The sequence below is a fragment of the Gymnogyps californianus genome, chromosome 21 (genome assembly GCF_018139145.2).
Source record: "Gymnogyps californianus isolate 813 chromosome 21, ASM1813914v2, whole genome shotgun sequence".
Taxonomy (NCBI): domain Eukaryota; kingdom Metazoa; phylum Chordata; class Aves; order Accipitriformes; family Cathartidae; genus Gymnogyps; species Gymnogyps californianus.
The window spans coordinates 4270074-4291298 of NC_059491.1; the positions used below are offsets into that span (position 1 = coordinate 4270074).

Sequence of the window (21225 nt, forward strand, 5' to 3'; positions counted from 1 at the left end):
AAAAGCCAGATAAGGACTCTTTGGGGATGAGGCGGGCAAGGAAAGGATTCCTGTCCTTTCCCTAGATCTTCCTGGCGTAGTTTTATCCTCATTCTATGCAACAGCTACTACAAAACACTGCCACGCACTGATCCACAGCACAGAACGGGCTGAGATTCCTCTCTGAAATTCCTCCTTCTCCCTACCCCTTGCCCATCTGCCTGTCTCTGCCTCCCCCCCTTCCCGTTGTCTCTACTCCCCTTCTCCCCTTCCCCTGGCTGTCTCCGTCTCTCCTTTCCTCCTCCTTCCTCCCCTAGCTCTCCTCTAAACTAATTGCACAGCTCGCTGTGTCTGGAGGAGAGCCACAGATCGATCCGTCGCTGTTGAAATGTTAATGCTAATCGTATAACCGCTCCGCCAGCACCTCGCACTTCAGTGGCAGCTCCAATTAATCTCAGGTAACGCAGCGCGTGACCTTCGGCTCAGAGCCGGGGCAGCAGCCAAGCGATGCTTATGTAATTACACCATGAAGTGTGTAATCACCTGCCCTAATCCCCGAGGCCTCACAATTAGCCGAGGCCTCGGTCGCTGGGCTGCCAAGTGCTTTGCCACCCCGGACAGCCTGCAGATGAATAACGGACAATTAAAGCGGCATGACGGGGGCTAGGAGGTGTCCGTTCGATCGTAATTAGCTGTAATCATGGGGAGACGAGCCTGGCAGACGTGCTGTTCATTTTATAAGAAGCAATTTAGGAAATCAAGTCACTTTTAACCATTCCATGGCCAGGCAAGCAGTGGCCATGCCCTCCCTGCCTTTTATATATGCAGAAAAGGGGATCCTGTATGAAAGATAACAATGCACAGAAGCCCCAGGTGCAGGCTGCACACAGAGAGCTCAGAAGGAAATGCTAAAAACAAAGAGAGCTTCTTGATTTTAGCCAAGAAGAGATCATCTGTGCCCAGGAAGCATACTGTTTGATGGGGATCAGGACTGGGCACTAGAAAATAAAAGGTTCTCCCTTTGGTGGCAGCCCAATATTAATCAGCGGCTATTTTTATGCTTTAACGTTGCACTACAGGGCCTAACTTTGATCCCTAAGGAATTCACGTCTGCTCGAGACCCTGCAGTTCATTCCCTCTGTCCTCTCATCAGAGCCGTGCAGCTTCCCTGCCTTTTGGGGCCAGGGATCAACTCATACTTTGGACTGGCCGGTGAGCGGTGCCCCGGCTGGGGAAGGGGGGATGGCGGGACGAAGCAATTGCTGCGGGACCTGATCACGCTGCCACGCACACGGCTGAGCACAGCAGCCTGCGGTGGCTCAGAAGGGGCTGGAGGTACTTGTAAGAGGGGCTGTAAGAAACGCATCAGGAGTGACTTCAAACGTGAGAGGTCAGTCACTGGTTATGTTACACACACAACACATGCTGGGGATGAGTCCAAAGGTTTAGAAGATTCAGGGAGACATACTTGCGCTTGCTGTCATCGTGCCTGCCTGACACAGCAGACCACAGAGACCCCAGAGTTGTTCTCAGCAACACTGGAGCTCTCCACCAAACATGCATAGGGCAAAGCTGCTGGGTGAGGCCAGATAAACAGGACCAGCCAAAGGTCCCGCAACTGGCACTGTTACACCCGTGGAGTCTGTAGCCTGAAGTCAGAGAAGGGAAGCTGCCTACGGCCGAACAAGGAGGAGTCATGGCACCTCTCCTGCCATCCCCCCAATGCTCAGCATCAGTCTGAAGCAGCAGATAACTTAGAAAGAAAGCAGGTATGCTCATAAACATTCGGGGGACAAGGGGCTCTTCTCCCTGCAGGCAGACTGATACTTCCTAGCTCATGCTGCAGAGCCCCCAGGGAGCAGGGCTTCACACTGCCTGCGTTACCACAAAGGACAGACGCTTTCTGCCGTCCCACAAGCCCAGCCTCCTGACCATCCAGGCAGGGAACCTGTTGGAGCCCGCTACTGCTCCCTTCCAGCCCATCTGCCTGATCCTTGGCACGGAAACCTGGCACGGGAGGGAGGGAGTATGACCAGGTCGCATCCTGGCACAGAGCTGGGGAGCCCTCCCAGGCTGCCTGGTACAGATACAGCCAATTGCTTCCAAGCAAGCTTGGAAATGAACTGGCAACCCCGAGTAAAAAGCCCCAGAGACCTTAACAAAGGCTACTGTGCCTTCAGACAGACGTGCACCAAAACACAAATCCTTGCATCCTTTCTCAGCTACGTATCAGCCTTCAACCCCACCATTAATTTCCTTCCTCCTCTTCTTCCACCTCTCAGAGTAAGGGCTGAATTACAGTCCCATACTCTGAGAATGTGAATTTAGCCCTTGGCAATTACATCTGATAAGCCTTGTCCTTACCTTGCAGAGAGCACTTCTGTGTTACGGCATATTCCTCTCCCCACTCCCTTTTTTTCCCTAATATGCCAGCTGGAGGCTTGTGAGCAGGGTATTAGGGGATTTGCACTGCATGCTGCTAAATTTGATATGTCCTTTAACAGGAGACAAATGGTTCACAAGGCTTAAAAAGTATCGACTTTTCTTTAACAATAAGCACTAATGGCCTTCAAATAATCAATATTTAAAGTCATTATGGGGTTACACATTATACTGTTAAAACCCAGCCTTTCACTTTAACCCCATCATATCCTCCCAAGCCCAGAGCAGTGCTCCCCCTTGACTCACTGCAAGCTCAAAAGGAAGGCTTGGAGCACAGGCTGTGACTGGAGATGTGAGAGGGTCAGGAAATGCAGATTGAAACCGGCAAGGCATGGAAATAAATTTAGAACGGATAGAAGAGGGGGAAAAAAAAAGAATGCATGAAAGCTCTGCTTTCTTCTGCTTTGCATTTGATAGGAAGAGACACTTTAAACCTGAGGTAATAGGCAAGCAGCACGCAGCTCCTTGCTGGTTTGCCATCCGCAGACACTGTCTGTGCCAGGAAGGGAAAATAAATAAAATGAAAGGGCTTTCTAAAAATGGTGTTTGGGATTTCCAGGCAGAAAGAGACACGTACTGGCGCTGCCCTTCTAGGGCAGCAACGAGGCCTGGACACAGAGAAGGTCTAGTTTATGCTGCCAGGGGAAATCGCTCCCTCAAAATCCAAACTGGTGCTAAAACCAAATTAGTTAAATCAGGTCAAGCTCTTTGGCTTTTGCTCTGCATAACATTCAGCCAGCTGGGATCTGGTGAGGAATCCTCCCCAGTGCAAAAATCAGAGAAAGAGGGATACAGCATTCAGAGCAGAGAGGGGATGTGAGGCTGGGATAGGTAAGAGCAGGAGAGAGAATGTCTCCAGAGAGGACAGGAGAATGTGCCCAAGGAGCACAGCAGTGAAAAGGAAAGCCTCTGCGATGCAGGGAGGAGGAATTAGGTGGTGAAAGAAAAAATGGTAGCAACAGCAGATGGGAAGAACGCATTCCAAAAAATCCTTGCTGGGTATTTCAGGCACATCTTTGCACAGAGAAAGGCCTCTGGCTGATGCACAATGTTTGTCAGCTTTCTGCAACAGAAGGGCAATGAGTGCATCTTTGAGACTCTGCGGCTCCCACTCCCAGAACACTCTAGCCAAAGGGCTCGGCTTCCCAGGACCCCAGCAGATCAGGATGCTGATAGCATCTCACGCAGGCAGTATTTCTTGCTCCTTGGCATTCCTCCTGCCTTCACCCCATAATTGTCTATGGTCCTGGAAGATGAATTGTGTCCCTAATGCTTCTTATAGACAGTACCAGAGACAGCTGAACGCTATTACCAAAGTACCTGCCTCAGCACTTGCCCTTTCTCTGACTATAATCTGCCTTCTCCCCCTCCTGTGAGAGGGGCAGGTTCTCCCACACAGATCCCATCCCATATACTGTACGCGTGTGAACAAGCTCCTAGCAACTCAGAACACAGAACTGATGCATCATATTTAGCCAAGAAGCTTCACCGCACTGATCACACTGTTAAGCAGCTCATCCAGCCTAGTGTGAGCACCAGTGCAATGCCTTCCATTTGCAGGGTATAAAAGTTTGTCCTTAAAGGGGGGGTGAATGCAAGTGTTCCCTAGGCTTCACACACACTAGCCTGCTCTGTGAGTAGCAGTCTGCTCAGTTCAAGAGTACTATCAGGAGTGAGTTCTGCAGCATGTACCAGGAGATAAGCACCTTGGGTAAGAACATGCCAGGCTAAACGACCCCAGCAAAATCAAGTACACTGCCAACAAATTTTGGAGACAGGATCCAAGGAATAGGATCCAAGCAACTCTGCATCTCTGCAGGGCACAGCCACCTGCCATTTTTGCAGGAGACAGAGCAGTTTGGAGATGGGAAGTACTCCAGGCTGGAGTAGTTACAGTAACACCTTTTAGTTGTACCCTTTCCTCTTCCAAGTCTTTTTATAACACTGAACTCAACAAACTTTTCAAAGAAACCACCAGGTCCTGGCGCTCTATAATCCAAGTCTGAATCAATCTAGAGAAGGATCTAGGAAACCAAAACCATGAAACCAAATAGATTCTCAAGCCTGCAGTTTGCGTCTACTTTTGGCAAGACATACCAGTTTTACTAACTCCTTTCAACAGATGAGGAAGCTGGAGCAAAGAGGTGAAGGGACCACTGCTCTGCTAAAAGGACCTTGGAACCCGGCCAAGAAAATCCACGTTCAGTGTGTCTGTGTGCACACGTGTGTATCATCCCCTTCAGAGCCAGTACTCACCTGCCTGCCTTGTCCTTAGTATCATTAGACCTACCAGCCTGTTTCTGACCAGCAAGGATGGATGATACCTAGTTGACAAATGTCTGAACATATCTATCTTCCCAAGTGTTCCCTAGCTCAGACTCATCACCCACCTCTTCACACTTAGAAACTGGAAAACTGTATATATAGTTCCCACCAGCAGGCAAAGGTCTCTGCATTCCTGTCTTTGCAAAAACAGCAGCACTGCCCTGATAAATAAAACTGGGCCACGAGAATAGGTTTTCCCCCCTTGCTTTGCCAGACATAATGGCTGAAGTCTGGAGTGGCTAATTATTCTTGCCCACAAAGCTGCTGCACTTGAGAGCTGACCTGATCCCCACAGATCTCCAGATAGGAAGCTGAAATGGAATTTTAACACCATGCCAAACAGTTCACATCCCCCTGCATCATGCGTTATTACTTCTGCTCCTGGGAAAGGAGATGCCGTAAATCTACCTACAGTTTGCCTATGTACGTGAGTCAGCTTCCTCCATTGCCCTCTCCTCTGTCAGCGCCCACCTCAACCTTTTAAAATTTCTATACCTTCATAATAAAGGTGCACAGAGGCTGCTTTGATTTACCCTGTTGACAAAGACCACGGCAGCCAAGTACAAAACCCAAGGCTAACAGGGAGACTGGAAGGGAGAAATTAACCCATACAGTGCTTTGCTGCTTTACAATACATGGCCACGGCTTCTCCTGGCATACCTAAAAATGCCTGTGGTGCTTTGGCAAAACAGCAAGAAACAGTTTGCACACGACAGCTCCAACCAGGCCATTTCTGAGTGGGAGCAGAGTGATACATGCTGACCCTTAGTGACACTCAGGTGGCTGCAGACCTCCGGGGAGAAATAATGATCATGTGAACTAATGTCAAGCAGACTTACCAAGTCATGACTATAAGGCATACTTGTAGCTTCCCGTTTCCCAGCAGGACTTCCCAGCTCTGCTAACCAAGGATTATCACACCTGAGAGCCTGGCCAAGGAGGCAGGCCACAGTGGGCCTTATCACGCCCTCTTTGTGGGTGCAGATGGCTGCAGAAAAAACAGGCAGTCTGGTCCGCCATGCCTTAACATGGCAGAAGAAGGCAGCACAGGATGTGCCCAGCCAGGCCCACCATGGTGATGTTCCACATGGTTTGTCTCAAAGCTCCTTGGAGAACTACTCTGCCCAGGCATTTAGAGCAGGTCCTGTACGTACAGTCTGAGGCAGGAGCAGTGTGGGAAAACAAAACCAGGGCTGACAAGGTGCTATGAGCCTTGTTTCAGTCTGCAAACTCTTGGACAGAAACAAGACTACAGAGCACGTAGCACAGAGAAAAAGACACCTTCTTTGTTTGATTCCCACCAACACAGCCACGGGCTGGTCTTTTTTATAGGCAAATAATTAGACCTTTACAAGTGGGTACAAATATCCTTGCTCCACACAACATGCCACATCATACTGCTCTTTGAACTGAGGTGCTCAAAGGAGACAGAGTGACTCCTGCAAACTTAATCCAAGGTCCCACAGATATTTCTCTCAACATGAAAGGCAGGTTGTGCCCCTATGTGTTCCTTTCCCCCACCTCAGCTCGCCAGGATTTCCTTCTCGCTTATGCCAGTGCAACTATTCATAGGGCTACTTGAAGAACTGAATCAAGATGAAAAGTAGTGGTCTTTTCCAACCGTTAACTCCTGGCCTTCAGTCTCTGTCCCCTGACCTAGCGAGTAACTTCTCTCTCCCTCCTGTAACTGGGGAGGAACACTGGCCCTAACTCCAGTCCTCTCCTTAAACTGCTAGATAACAGCCTCTTCCCAAATGATTTAACACTTCCTTGCCAAGCCCAGCTCCATTAGCTAGAACACCTGTCTGGCAGTAGCAAGTACCTCTGGATTTGATACATACCTAATTCATTTTCAGTTTGCCCCTCCTATGTGCAGCACCTCCCCATAAGCAACCTCCACCCTTCCGTACATGCCTTTTCAGCCAGGCCTCCGGCTGGCCTGGCACTTCTCCAGGCCACACATAGCTGGAGAAATTTTCCTGATGACTGGCTGCACTGAAACTCGTCTATCTCTGCACTCCTCACAGGTCTGCCCACAATCCACACGGACTGGGTTGGATTTTATTAGGTGGGTTAGCCAAAGCACACCCTGTAGGAGAAAGGTTTACCAGGTCTGCCCAGCCCCTACACGTTGCAAACCCACTGGTCAGAAAGAAGGAAAGACAGACAGGATCTCCAAGGCTACAAATGGGGGGATGACTTTGAACTCAACGCATACATATGCACGCCACAGAACTAATATTGCAGCCTGCAGCCTGCCCCCACCCCAAGATGAAAACCAGAAAAAGTCTAGATACTAGAGCCTTTCACGGCTTGTCCCGTGATACCCAAAGCCTTTGCGTCCCCGTGGCTGCCAGGCCCTCTCCCGCCTCTGCTATCCTTGTCAAAAACGCACGCAGCTTTAATTTAATTTCCTTCTGAAGTTCTTGATTGCGGAGGGAATGGCTTATGGCACAGATCAAGATAAATGAGCTAGAATTTCGGGGGGGGGGGGGGGGGGGATGGGGGGATCAGCTTTCCAGCACTCCTATCACTGGTAAAGGCAAGCTGTGCCTCCTTCTTCCTCAAAAAAGAAAATTTCTTTTCTTTCTATTCCATCCTAGAGTATTTGTTCTCTCGCGCTATCTGGGGATGCTATAAAATGCAAACTTAAACATCTTAACTTGCTCTTTGCCAAAGAACAGGTTAGAGTCTAGCATCTGCTCCGGAGATCCAAGGCAGGACTGGGATCGTTCCCACCAGCCAGCCAGCCGCCAACCTGGATGCGAATGCGTATGTGCACGAGCACAAATCACCCCCCCCGCCCCCCCTTTGCGTACAGACATCCCGGCATGTGGCAGGCACACATGCAGAACCACACTTTCGCACCTGCGTAACGCCCAAGGGAGACGTCAACACATCACCGGGGCAAACCAAATCTGCCCACCCCCACGGGCACCGCTACCCTCACCCAGGCGCACCCTCCCCTCCTGGGCCCTTACGGCACCCGGGCACACGCCTTTCCAGACCGGCTCCGAGGCCGCACACCGGTCCGAGAGCCCCCCCCCGTCCCGCACCCCCGCGGGATGCCGTCGCGGCTGGAGCACGCCCCGCCCCGGGGCGGGGGTGAGGCGCGGCCGGCCCTTCCCCGTCCCCCGGCGGAGCCGCCCCCGCGGTACCTCTCGGGGAAGTGGGTGTCCCTGTGCTGGGGGAGGCCCTGCTTCCTCCGCTGGCTGGAAGAGTTGCTGGCCGAGGGGATGTGCGCTTCCATCGCGCCGGGGTTGCGCGCCGCTGCCGCCGCCGCCACCTCTTGCCGCGCCCGGAGGAGATCTGAGGAAAGGGAAGGGATGAGCTGCTGCCCGGCACGGGCCCCAAGCCCCCCGTCCCCCCCCCCCGCACCGCACCCACGGAGGCACCCACCGCCCACCCGCCTCCGCCGCGGGGGGCCGCTCCGGCTCCCCGCCTGCAGCCGCGCACCGCCGCAGCCCCCGGGCGGCAGGGGCTGCTCCCGTCCCGTCCCTCCCCGCAGCCCCTCGGGCGACAGCCCGCTCCTTTGCTCCCCCCCCCCCCCCCGCCGCCGCCCGTCTGCGCGGTGCGGGCAAGCTGTCAAGCGGCGGGGAGGCGGGGGAGCGCGGCCAGCCCTGCGGCTCCCCTGCCCCGGGCTGCCCCGGGTACTCACACGGCAGAGCGGGCTCTTAGCGGGATCCGCCTCCGCCGCCAAGGGAGTTTGGCAGCGGAGGAAATTGTGCAACTACGGGAGGGGGTGGATTGCTGTTTAATTGCCTTCCTGTTGGAGGGAGGGAAGGAGGGAGGGAGGGAAGGAGGGAAAAAGGGAGGGAAGGATGGATGGGGGGGAGACAAAAAGGAGAGGGAGCCTTTCCCGAGCCACCCGCCTGTCCCCCTCTCCGTGGGCACGTAGCCCCGGGCCGCGGCTCGCCGCGCACCGGGGGCGGCACCTCCCGCTCCCCGAGCAGAGCCGCGGCGGCACCTGCCCCGGCCCCGCCGTAGCCGGCAGGCAGGGCAGCTGACCCGACCTCCTACCGAGAAGCCAGCCGCGTCCTCCCGCCGGCCGGGAGCAGCCGGCCCCGGCCCGCGGCCACCCGCGGAGCTCCGCGCCGAGGCGCACGGACGGCGGCGCGCAGCGGCTCCGCGACCCGCAGGCCCCTCGCTGGGCACCGCCGATTTTAGCTGGCCCGTCCCCGGCGCCCCCCCAGACCGCGGGGGCCGCAGGGTTTGCCACGGGCAGCGCTCTGCGACCGGGACCCCCGGCGGGCAGCGTCGTCCCGTCCCCCCCCAAACCACAGCCCAGCGTCTCCCGCTGTGAAGACTTCCCTGCCCCAGCATCTCCCGCTGCTGCGAAAGCAGGGGACGGGGGGCTGTTTCCCTGGGTGGCCCCTACCCCCTCGGCCAGGGAGCACCTGCCTCCCCCCACTCACCTGGCTGGGGAGCACCCATCCCTGCTACCAGGTACAGCCTAGGAGCAGGGCCACCGCGCTGCAGAGCACCAAGGGCTGTTTTCCTAAGCATGGTTGAACCCCCCCAGCCAGCCGCCCAGAGCCTGGGGGATGCTGCGGCCCTCACCTGGGCAAGGGGTGACAGCAGGCCCTGGCAGGTCTGTACCTGCCTAGCACAGCTCTGCTGTAGGAAAAGAAAGGGCTGGGCCACAGAGCAGATGAGCATGGGGTACAGAAAGGGGCCCCTTCCAGCCTTAGGCTCAACCGTTTCATCAGACCATCAGCTGCAGGTCAGAAAGAAATGCACCCCTCGTTTAACCTGCGCTGCTGTGTCACCATTGCAGAACCCTCCACCTATTACACAGGTGGACTGTGCAATGACAGGTTACAGGCATGTATAGTCTTTCCGGTGTGGGTATCAGCGTAGACAAGCTGCCCACGCAAGTGCCGTGTGATGGACAATGCAGGCATGGCCAGATACACCACAAGCACACGTTAATGGGGATCACAATGTACTCCAAGGAAGAGCAGGCGATGCAAGTACAGCTGGCTTGCTATTGCACTTGCCTTCTCAGGGAACAACGCAGCTGGACAGACCTATGAGAAGGTCTAGTGACATGGACACGTGTACCAGTTGCACTGACAGAGTGCTACTCTCTCACAGTTAAGCATCACGAGTCCCTTAGTTCCTATACCTATTTCAGGATACCCTATACACAGCTTGCTTACATCCCACAACAAAACCTCTGCTGCCATTCACATGACACACAGGAAACACATACACACAGATGCACGCTTAGAGGAAACCTCCTTCATACACTCACTGTGTACCACTCTGCAAAAGGAAACCAAAACACAGGTGGGGAGACGAGGAGAGGAAGATATATCTTAATGAACACACCACAGTCAGGATCAACTCGCATATTGAGATTTCAAAGCACTCCACATCCAGCAGCATTTTAGTCCTCTCCCCGCAACTGATTCATAAAGCTAGGTTAATATAAGAGTGTTGCATGACCCTGGTAATGATACACTTTCCATCTCCTCGCCTTCCTTTATACCACTGTGCTGTTCTCCTTTGGCTCTGGAAATCCCAGCCATTCATATTCCTATTAGCCCCAAGATGTGCCCAGCCCAGCTTGAGCTTCACCAATCACTTCATCAAATATTTTGGTGATGGTCAGGGCTGAAGGCCGGTGGTGGGACTGCAAGTTGGAGTGGAAATGCTTACACAGCTGCTATTTTTGCTGGCAGTAAGAAGGACATTGGTACCTGAACGTTTCTAGCCACATTCATGCGCACGCAATCCCCATCCCCACGCCCCCAATTGAGGGGACAAACATTAAAATGATGTACGATTTTGAACTGCAAAAGTATGTATGAAATAGTGAAATAACAAACCCCATCAGATCACATAAAAAGCCTAGAGAATTCTCCGAGCCAGGGACCATGCACCTTCAATGTTTATAAATTAATTATCTGAAAAACCCAGGTCACTCCTTATTGCCACAGTGCCTGTAATTTAGAAGTCTGGCATGCAGCCAATTCCAGAAGCTGCATTGATCCTGAATGACCGCAACAACCCCCCACATGCACACCCTCTCCTCTCCTCTTTCTCTCCCCTCCTTCCCTCCCCTGCGCCCCTACCCCCTCACACAGGCCCCCCCGAGGATCTGTTATTTACAATCCTGCACTCTGACAGTTGGGAAATCAGATTGATTGACAGTGGGACGCTGGCGGATGGAGGTTCCAGGCACGCAGACAGACTGAATTCAGAATGTGGGATGAATGCCACTGGGAGAATGGGGGCGGAGGAGGGGGGTTGAAAAGCAATTAAAAAAAAAGATTTCTAAATTATTAACATTTTTTAAATTATTAATGTTATTGGTGCCTCCATGTAAGCCTGCAGATAAACTGCGCTTTGTACTGGCACTAATAATTTATAGCCCAACCAGAGCTCTGTGGTGTGGAGACAATCCAAAATACACCAAGTTTTGTCTTGTCTTGTCAATGTTACAGGAGAGAGTCTGTCTGTGCAGACTCCTTTTCTCCTCCTGTCCACCCTAAAACCTCAGTGTGACCCCTCACCTAGCAAATGCTGATGAGACAATTTAATCATAATCATAAAAAATACGTCAGGCTTTTAATGTAATGAGCTACTTTGCTCATTACATGAGGGGAGAAGGGGGTGATACCAGCTGTTCTGCAGCCCACACTCTGCCTGGATGTACATGTTCCGCATGTCCAGCAGCCATCCAGTGCCCAGGTTAAGTGGTCTGTCATGAGTGACTGTTACAATACTGGTACACATAACACATTTTGTGCTATGTACTCTGTTGTATTCAACATGGTCTACACAGACCTGCATGTCATGGTTGAAAATTCAGCATTTGCATGTCTGTATGCGTTACCCTTTTGTGCATGGTGCATGTTATATACTGTCCTCTCGCATACTGTGCTTGTGTTCATTGCATGTATATGTGGAAACTCCAGCCCTATAGCATGTGGCCCTGCCCTGTACCTATGTATCATGCTTGCAGGAGCTCTGCATCTCTGTAAATGTCTGGGACAGCTCAACATCACACACAGAAGCATGTTCCATTTTCACTATGGTGTGCCTCAGCACAGGTTTATGCCATGCCTTTGCTGATAAGCAAATCCTTACTCCACAGCAAAAGGAATCGCCTTCTTGCCCCCAGAGAAGCCAATCAAATCAAACAGAGTGAAAAAGAAGACAGCCTCTTCATTAACCTAACAAGGAGCCCTGGGGATTTACACTCTAGACTGGAGATTCTCCTCCAGCTCTTGCTAGATGCTTCGCCGATGTTGCTTGCGCTCCTTCCCTGGATCACCGAGGCAGGTACCTGTCAGCCCTCCACACCTTGGGTAGGAAGCAGCAGAGGGGCTACAGATTCTCGCATATCACTGCTTTTCATTGATGCTTCAACCTTCTGCTTCCAAGACTGGAACAGCATCGCCTCTTCCAGCTCCCTGGCTTTGCCTGATCCAGGCAGCTGAGTTACTTCCCTCACCCCTCACTCCTGCATCAGAGGACTCGGGTACAATGCACGGCTTTACTCTGGACCAAGCCCAGCCAGCGCCAGCAGGCTTTGCTTGCCCGAGGGAAGGCGAAGTGGGCTGAGGAGCCTTTAGCCTGTGGAGGGATGCTTGTGGCTCCTGCGCTCTGCCAAGCGGTTCCCAGGGTAGAACCTGTAACTGCCTAGTGCCCCCTTTAGGCACAGCTCGGGATGCTGCAGCCGAGCTGGATTTAGCCAGCTTCCTCCACAACCCAGGCAAAACCTACCAGCAATCCTTCAATTCACGCGGGACCCGTTAGATCCTGGTACTGCAGGACCCTTATCCCCTCAGGACACCACTCCAGCCCCAGGACAAGGCAGCAGCATTGGACAATGGCATCTGTTAATGAGGAAGCTGCTTCAGGGCCAGGTTTTAGATTTTTCCCCTCCTTCCATTAACATAACTGTACAAGCGCCAGCCTCCTTGTAAAAAGCAGCATCTTCCCTTGAACACAGATACCGGTGCAGAAATACTTCTGTGCTGCTAAAGCCTAGAAACAGCAGACAGGCAGGTACACAGGCACAATCTGCAGTGCACCCAACAGGCTTTAAATAAAGAAGGGCCGACGGGGTCCCTCAGCTATCCCTAGTGCCCAGCTCAACCTCAGAGGCCCACACCATCCTGGGAAGGTCTGGGGACAATTTCTTAGTGCTGGAAGCTGTGACCTACATGGTCCTTAAGGCAATACTCTGAAGAAGCCCCCACCAAGTGAGCATGCACTAGGTATGGAAGAAGTTCTCTCCCTTTCAGCAACCCTTTCCCTCACTTTTCCACAGCAGATCTGGTTTTGGCTAGTGAAGGACCAGATCAGTCCTTAGAGATGTAAACATAATTGCTTTCAGTAGATGATACCATGGATGAACCTGTACCACTGACTTCAGCATGTGCCTGCTAAGCTGTCTTCACTGCAACTTAGCTTTATCTGCATATTTTAATTGTCCGTAAAATCATAAGACATTTAATTCTCATTAAGGTGAAAGGTCTTTAACATCAATTTATGCTATGTCTGTGTGTAGCAACTATTGCACAAACTTTCTAAACCTCGCACTAAATGCTTAACTAAATCCTGCAGCAAGATCTTGCTGTTTCAGATCCCATCACTAAATGGCAGGAGTATCTGACACTGCCTACATCTCACAACGCCCCTGCATTATGCCAGCACTCATTCCCCTCGCTCCACACTATGACCCAAATAAGACTTACACCACAGATTCTGAATATTCAGATTAACACAAACTCTTGAAACAAAGGAAGAAAATGACCCTCCTCACTGCCATTCCAAAATACACAGTAGTGATGTTGTAGCTAATCTATTCTAGTAAACAAATGCGTAGCCCCCCGAGATAGCTACAAAAGGTATTAGCATTTATAGATGGCTGAGGGTAGATGCCCCCACAGAGATGGTGGGAGAAACTGTCTGTAGGATACTCTTTAGCACCACCTGTATTCGTTGCATGATAAACATGCAACATTGCAGCCCATAAATCCTCCTCACGTGCACACAGGGGTTAGGGACATCTTACAAGACTTATACCAAATGGCAAAGCGAGCCCCTTCTTCTCCCATTTGTAAGAGCCTGTACCTCCATGGCTGGGCACTGCCATGCTGTTGGCCAGCTGGTAGAGACGCTGTTGCTGCTGCTCTTCAAACGTGCCGTGTTCATTCAGTGCTGACATCATGCGTCTATAGTGCTCCTCTGGGGTCATCTGAGTCACCGAGTCCTCAAGCAGAGGCGTGTGGGAGTTTTCTGAAGAGCAGAAAGATTTGGTCTTTTTTCCAGAGAGAAATACAGTGGAAAAATCACATAAGTATAGGGACAGTGCAAAAGAAAGAGAAAGGGGGGTAGAGGGATATTAGCACAATTTCCCACAACTCTCTAGTGTACCCACTGAACTTGATGTACCCAGCTGCCAAACGCGGCTGTCCTTGTGCCCGAGATGTACCATTATACGGCGGGGTCAAGACACACCTACAACTTGCTAAACCTCCAAACATGGGCACACTTATATACAGGAAAGTCTACAGCTTCAATTGCCACAGCACCCAAAAAACACTCACGAACAAGTTTCTTTTTGTTTTTTTTCTCCCTAAAGCAACAAGCATTGCATTATAATAACACAAAATTACCAGCAAGCTCTCTACCCCCAAGGTGGCAAAGAGGACAGCCAGGATGAAAGAGTTCACTGAGTTCTCACCCTTTCATCTTAGGGGACGTGAGTTCTTTTTTTCAACTAATACCTGATCCGACATGCACCTCTTTCCCCCATCTTTCTGAACACCCGCAAGGACACAATAACGCAGAGATGTTCAAGCACCCAGCGTAGGTGATGCTGACAACTGCACAACAGACAGTGATGACAGTCCACCTGCCCAGCTCTTGGAGGGAAGTCACAAAAGCAGGTTGTTTCAGATCTGTACATATGGCTAAGCACCCTGAGGCCATTAAAATTACACCCAATGTGCCTACCTCTCCATCTTCCCGGAATGACTGCACAGGAGGGAGGTGCTTTGAGGAAGGCCCTGCCTGCTCCCTGGGCAGTAGGGATCCCAGTCTAACCATCAGGGAGATAAAACCACAGAGGCTTTGTGTTTACTGTAAGCAGAACTCAGAGTAATTACCGTTCTCCGCCTTGGCGGTGGCTGCTCTAACACTATTTTATCTTGGATCTTCCCCACAGGCAAAACCTTTTCATTACTCAGAGAGGAACTCCCAGTAACAATCTAAACAGGCAGAAGGGAAGGGAGGGAGTGGGAAGGGCTCCCCCCACGCTGCAGTCACAAGACCACCGCTGCGTTCAGTGAATGACAAGACCACCCTACCGTGTGCCCCAGATTCGTGCTCCTTCATCCACCTCATTTCACAGACAGAGTCCCTCAGGGCTCATGGCAGGTGACACTGCTGCCTGACTGGCTCCAAATTCAAGGTGGTGGCTCTGAGCACAGGCCACTTTACACCAGCGTCAGCGCTGTGACAAATGTGCAGGCACTGGACATCTTGCTGGGAAAAGAGCTGTGGATCTCTCTCAGGTGAGAGGAAGGCCCCTAAGATAGCTATCAGAAGAGATAGCCTGTGGCAAACAAATACAGTCCAAGAGACAGAGTACCTGTAAAACGTGGCCCTGCCACAGTAGCTTAAGGACTGGTTCACTTCTGCCTTGGCCAGAATGAGAGGCCATTAGTGGCAAGTGCTGTCTGCCACCAAACTCATTACACAATCAAGCATACAGGGGCTCAGATTTTGGGGATGCAACCTTCACGCATTGTAATGAAGCCATCTCCTCCCCAAAACATAGGAGGGACTAATAATAATAAAGAGTCTGAGCTGCACAAGTTTCAATAAAAAAGGGTTGCATCACCGGCTCCCAAGGCACTCTTCCTCTGCAAAAGGGAAATTACTTCAGTCCTCTCCAACTCAGGTCAGCCATCCAGCTCAGCAAGGATTCTCAATCAGCATAGCAATTTGTGGCCGTATCTGCAACCACTGATCTCTAACCCAGTGACTTGTATCTGCATCTCATGGACCACAGGCTTCCTGTGTAAATCACAGGTTCATGGCCTGCTTCAAGCTAGCTTGTATCAGGAGCTGGGTCCCCACCCTGTACTGCGTGCATCACACTTAGAAACCAGACCCGAAGGAGGGAGGCTGCACAAGACGACAGCCATGCCATGCCTGCTCCCTCCCACTCCCCGCCTCCGGTACCCAAGCCTGCAAGACACCAGTGGAAGGAGCAGGGGGGTGGGGGGCAGAATTCCCTTCCACGTCCCCTTCCCGCCAAGTCACTCTGCGGGCCAGATTCCCACATCCTCCTCCGCTCTCTTGCCGCTCCTGCCACCTCCTCCAGGAACGCAGAAGTGCACCAACTGTTCCAGTTCCCTTCTGATGCTCTTAACCAAAAGTCTAAGGAGCAAAGCCACATGCCACAGACCTGATTTAGAAAAACACCAATTTTTTTTTTTTTCCACGGCTGTGTCATTAGAGAAAAAAGGGAGGGGGGAGGGGATTTAATAACACTTAATTACCATAAATTCTATCCGATCAGCCACAGAGCAGATTTCAGGTGCAAGGAAGGGAGGCAGAAGGGGGGTGGCAAGGGGAGGCTAAGAGGAAGGAGGAGTCCAGGGAAAGGCTGGATTTCCACACTTAAAACTTGGAAGATTTCGCATGACTCAGCCAGCGATAATTCCAGCTTTGCCGAAGCTTTGCTGTCTGCTTTTGTCATTACCAGGGGGTAATGCGGGAGACTGATCTTGCCAAATCTCTTCCAGCTGCCAGGTGTGAAATGGACTCTGGCACGGTCACTGGGAAGGCACAGCCGAAGCAGGCATCTGTTGGGCCTTCACGCTCTCCAGCGTGCCTCCCTGTTCGCCAAGGCAAGGGGAACCCACCTCTCCCACCCTCCACTAACACTGCAGGGTCCCGATGGTAGCAGCCACAGGGAATTCAGGCTCTTGGAGGACACAGGTTTTCTGCTCAGCCTGAAGGATGTGTCATTGCTGCACAACCTTTTCACCAAGCTTTTATAAGGCTTGTCCTCCCCAAGCAATCCCAGACGAGACAGGAGCACCTAGCCTGTCCATCTCCTCTCCTTTGCTACAACAAACCCATGACAGGCCGAGGTTCCCTTTACTGAACCACAGTAAAAGCGTAAGGAGCCTGCTGCAAAAGCGTCTCACCCCAGGTTCAAAGCCAGGTCTTAGTAGCTTTAGGGTCTTTGCTGCCTGAGCTGTCACTTGCCAGGGCAGAGAGGGCCCGTGCCCACTCCCACCATATTCAGCAATATGGGTTTGGGGGGCAGTGAAGTTGTTAGCAAGAATGGAGCCAAACATTGTTTCTTCATTTGGCCCAACTGGACAGCTGCCAAACCAATCAACATATGGATATCCCCCCCCAAAGAAGAGGAACAAATTGACAGAGGCTGGATCTGAATTGCTCAGCTGTAGCCCAGCTCCGGTTCTGGTCTACTTCATTAACCAAAGATGCAGTAAGATTTTGTTTTGTTTTAAATAGTCTACAATAGCAAAGAAAAGAGAATGGCAGAAGGAGCAGCATATGAGCTCATCAGCCCACCCCAGGGGGCGAGTGCAATATTGTTCCCTACGTGTGTTTTCCAGCACTTGGTCCAGTCTAGTTTCAAATCTTCCCAAATGATGAGGCTTCTACCAGATTTATTTTTCAGCAGTTCAAATAGGAACCAAAATACTCTTACTGATTTTCTCTTTTTGCAATCGTTCAGTTTTATTTCATGTCTCCAGGTATTGGAGAAGCAGATCTCCAGACATGCTGTTGCCGCAGGAGCGAGGGTTTTACTTGGGGAATTGTCTCCCGGGGAGAAAGCTTCCTCCGTGACCTGCCAGCACAGCCCTCGCTCCGAGCCTCTGATATGCTCGCATTTCCATATTAGACGCGAGAACGTTCTGCTCTGTTTGACAGCAGTGCTGGCGCGGCCCTGTTTCCACTGAGATACGGCTCTCTTTTGATCTCTGGTGCGAACACTGCGAGCATTGGGGAGGGGGGAAGGGAAGGTTACTGCTTCCCTGCTGGAAGGGTTTCCAGCCCTACAGGTGTTTTTTCACTCAGTCAGAGAGAAGGAGTGATTTACTTGGCTGCCTCTGTTCTCCTTGCCTTGTCAGGCGCAGCCACGCAGCACGAGATGTGCCGCGGGCACGGGGTCACTTCTCCTCTTCAAAAGACTGTTTCAGAGACAATGCAGCTGTGCCCTGAGCAAGAGCTGCATCCAGGGCCAGCGTGCAACGGAGAGGGGGAGAGTCCCCACCTTGAGCTGTACACCACCACCGGACAGTGCAAAAGGCGGAGGACCAGCACCCGCACAAGGCACACCACGGGGCTGGAGAAAAAGGAAGGGTGCGTCCCAGGGAGATGCTGCAGACCTGGCTCCTACCAGAGGACAGCGTGGGGCTGCACAGACTACAAAACTCCAATCAGTCCTTGTTTCCCTTCCCACTCCTAAATCACAAACTGCACTCACAGCATCTGGGTCCCAGCCAAGCTTGGGGCTCTAGCGCAATCTCGCACTTTACAGCGCTACTCTACAGCAGCAGTTCCCAAATTCCAGGTAACTAGCCACTGGGGTCCATTGTGTTTGAAAATGGCTTGTCACACAAGGCAGATCCTTCTGTTTCCAATCAGCTCCTTAGTATAGAGCTGGGAACACAGGGATCGTTTCCCTCCAGGCCCTCCACGGTACCCATGCCACCGGAATGCTGCCCGAGTGCCAGCAGGATGGGAAGTCTCCTGGGAGTTCTCAGCTGCAAGGTGCTCTCGCTGTTTGGGGCTTCAGACACAGAAGCACTGGCTATAGCCCCTCCTTTGACCCCCTTTTCATAGCAGGGGGTGGGTAGATAAAGGCCCCAAAAGCACAAAAGTCTCTGCCCCTATTCAGCCCCTCACTATTCTGATGGTATTCTAGCATCAGCACAGCCTAGGCTTAAAATGTCTGCCACAGTGTTGGAGAGAACAGGGGTTCCCCAATGATCTATTATAATAAAAAACAGGTTAACGTGGGAGATTAGTAAAAGGCCCAGCTCAGAATTTCCATTGTCTCATACTCTTTTAAAGGGCAGGGAAGGCTTTCTGAGAAAAAAGCGGGGGTAGAAAACGAAAGTTTGCTGTTATTCAGGGCTTCCTAGGAACCCCTCTCTTAATGAGTTGGGGGAATCCCCGAGTCATTCAGAGTTAAGGAGCAGGATTTAGATCCTGAGTGCATACTGCAAAGCCAAGGGCTGCTTATCTGCCTCACACTGCACTCAACCCACTCAAGTAAACAAAAATGGTGGGAAGGCCAGAGGAAAGAAATGGAATGGGATCATGTGACCCTGCTGCTTCCACGGCAAAAACATCGATTTGTGCAAGTTCAGCCACTTTATTAGGGTGAATCCAAATGCAGTAGTTTGGTTTCAGATGGCTTGATTAAAGTTTAGCTCATTCTCAGCCAGGCTACATAGGTTGCTGTTACCTGGATTCAGTTCCTAAGCGTGCACTGTCTTGGAATTACAAAGGATACAGACTCAGCAGAAACAGCAAAGATGACAGCAGGTATATCAAGTGTGTTACAGGAGTCTCATGCCCCTACATAACAAATGCGTTTCAGAATCTATAGAAGCATCCTGCTGGAACTTACCTGCACATCTACTAGAAACATTTCAAGGATAACAGGAATCGGGCAAATGAAGAAAAAAATCAAGGAAAACAGGTAAAGAGTAGTAGTATATAGGGTTCCTCTTTACATCTTTCAGAAAAGCCCAGTAAAAAGCTAAAGACTTAACAGACAGGAGAGGTTTACGTGAAAGAGAAGATTTAGTATGTTCTTAGGTAGTGTTAGCAATATTATATTAAGTGACACTAGCATTCAACATCCTCTCAGAGCATGCTGCCTTTCAGATCATAATTTGGGGACAAGGAGTCAAGAAGAGACAATATACAGGAACATTATGTGAAATTAGGATGCAGTACAGGTCCTTACAATATATCTTTATATAGCATAATATAAGGTATGTAGTTTAAGAAGGCTTCAGGACAAACTGCTGCAAAAAGTCCCCTTTGAGATTCCCTGAATTGGTTATTGAGAATATACACCTTGAAGAGTCTCAGCTGCTGGGCTCCAAACCCATGAAATAGGATCTAGCTTCAGACAGGTAGTCTGCTTTTATTTTTTTATTTTTCTTAGTGGCCAAAGAGTGCAGGTTAGGCACGGTGATCAAGATGGGTATTCCTGACAGCTAATTAGTTTGAACTTAACAACAAAGCCTTTAAGTGAACAGCCTGCAAAACCTCATTTACGCAACCTTGAGACAAACTCATTAACTGTAGGCTCCATTACCCATTCCACTTTGCCAGTCGTAAAGAAAGTTTAAAAATCATGTTTATAGGAAAGAACCGTAAGACAAATCAGGATATTAAAAAAAAAAATTCCCTAAAAAGAGAAACCTTTTGCAGATTCCATCTCTATAGGAACAGTGCCATAAATGCATAAGAAAGAACTAGGCAGCCCTATTCTCCCTGCTAGGCTTCTTTTTTTCCCCTTTAAAGGAACAGATGCCAGCATGATAAGCCTGTGTGTATCTTTTATATTAAACATGTAATCAAGACATTCTGCCTGAAAAGTAGAAACACCCCTAAAATCCACCTCAAAAGCTGCAGCTTGCTTTTTTAATCATAAAGCAATTATTCTAATTAAGAGGCAATCCCTTTCTCACACTGCAAGCTTCCCTCCGATTAGATAAAGAAAGCACAGTGCACTGGTAGCCTCCTTCATGCACCCTCAGTGCCGGATACTTACAGCTCCCACACCACAGCCTCTTGCAACCCTCCCTTCCCTCCCTCCTTAATTTCAATTAAGTTCCACTCTTAAGAAAGGAGAAGAAAGGGGAAGGAGATGGGGGAGGGAGAAGCAGCACTTACCCTTTGGGGACTCACTTCTGGCTTTCTTGCTTTCTAAAGGACACTCACTGCTGCTGTTGGGAGAACATACTCTTCTCTTGCCTAAAATTTCATCTAGAAGAGAGATGAGAAACCTGAGTATCAGATAAGGTTGTACTTTCCTCTTTGCAGAAGCAACCAGAGAGACTTTGGTATTTTCCTTCTCTCTCTCTCACACACACAGACACACATACGCACACATATATTACAAGCAGAGGAAAAAAAATGAAAGTAAGAAAAATCATCATCTTGAGAGCCTTGATCTGCTTTCCTAATCACGCAGTCCAAAAGCACATAATGACTATTCACACACTGATCAATGCAACGTTTTAAAGCTATAAATTCTGAATCCAGTTGATTTCCTTACTGAGTTTCATCATTTGTTCTGTTGCCTTTTGTCCCCCTGGTGTTTCCACTCCTTTCATGCCCTGATGCAAAGCAACTGGGGGAGAGAAAGGGGAGGAAAAAAACAACACACAAAAAAAGCCACAACAGATCTCTGAATCTTCCTACCACAGTATCTCTCTCTCC

General features: G+C 50.7%; 1 protein-coding gene across 1 annotated transcript in view; it reads right to left on the reverse strand.

Annotated features, from left to right (window-relative positions):
• SAMD11 (sterile alpha motif domain containing 11) overlaps positions 1–21225 on the reverse strand; it is a 126493-nt gene that overhangs the window by 19219 nt on the left and 86049 nt on the right. Inside the window, 3 exon segments of the mRNA XM_050909636.1 lie at positions 7905–8055; positions 13840–14004; positions 20677–20769. Of these exon segments, the coding sequence (XP_050765593.1) occupies positions 7905–8055; positions 13840–14004; positions 20677–20769 (409 nt within the window).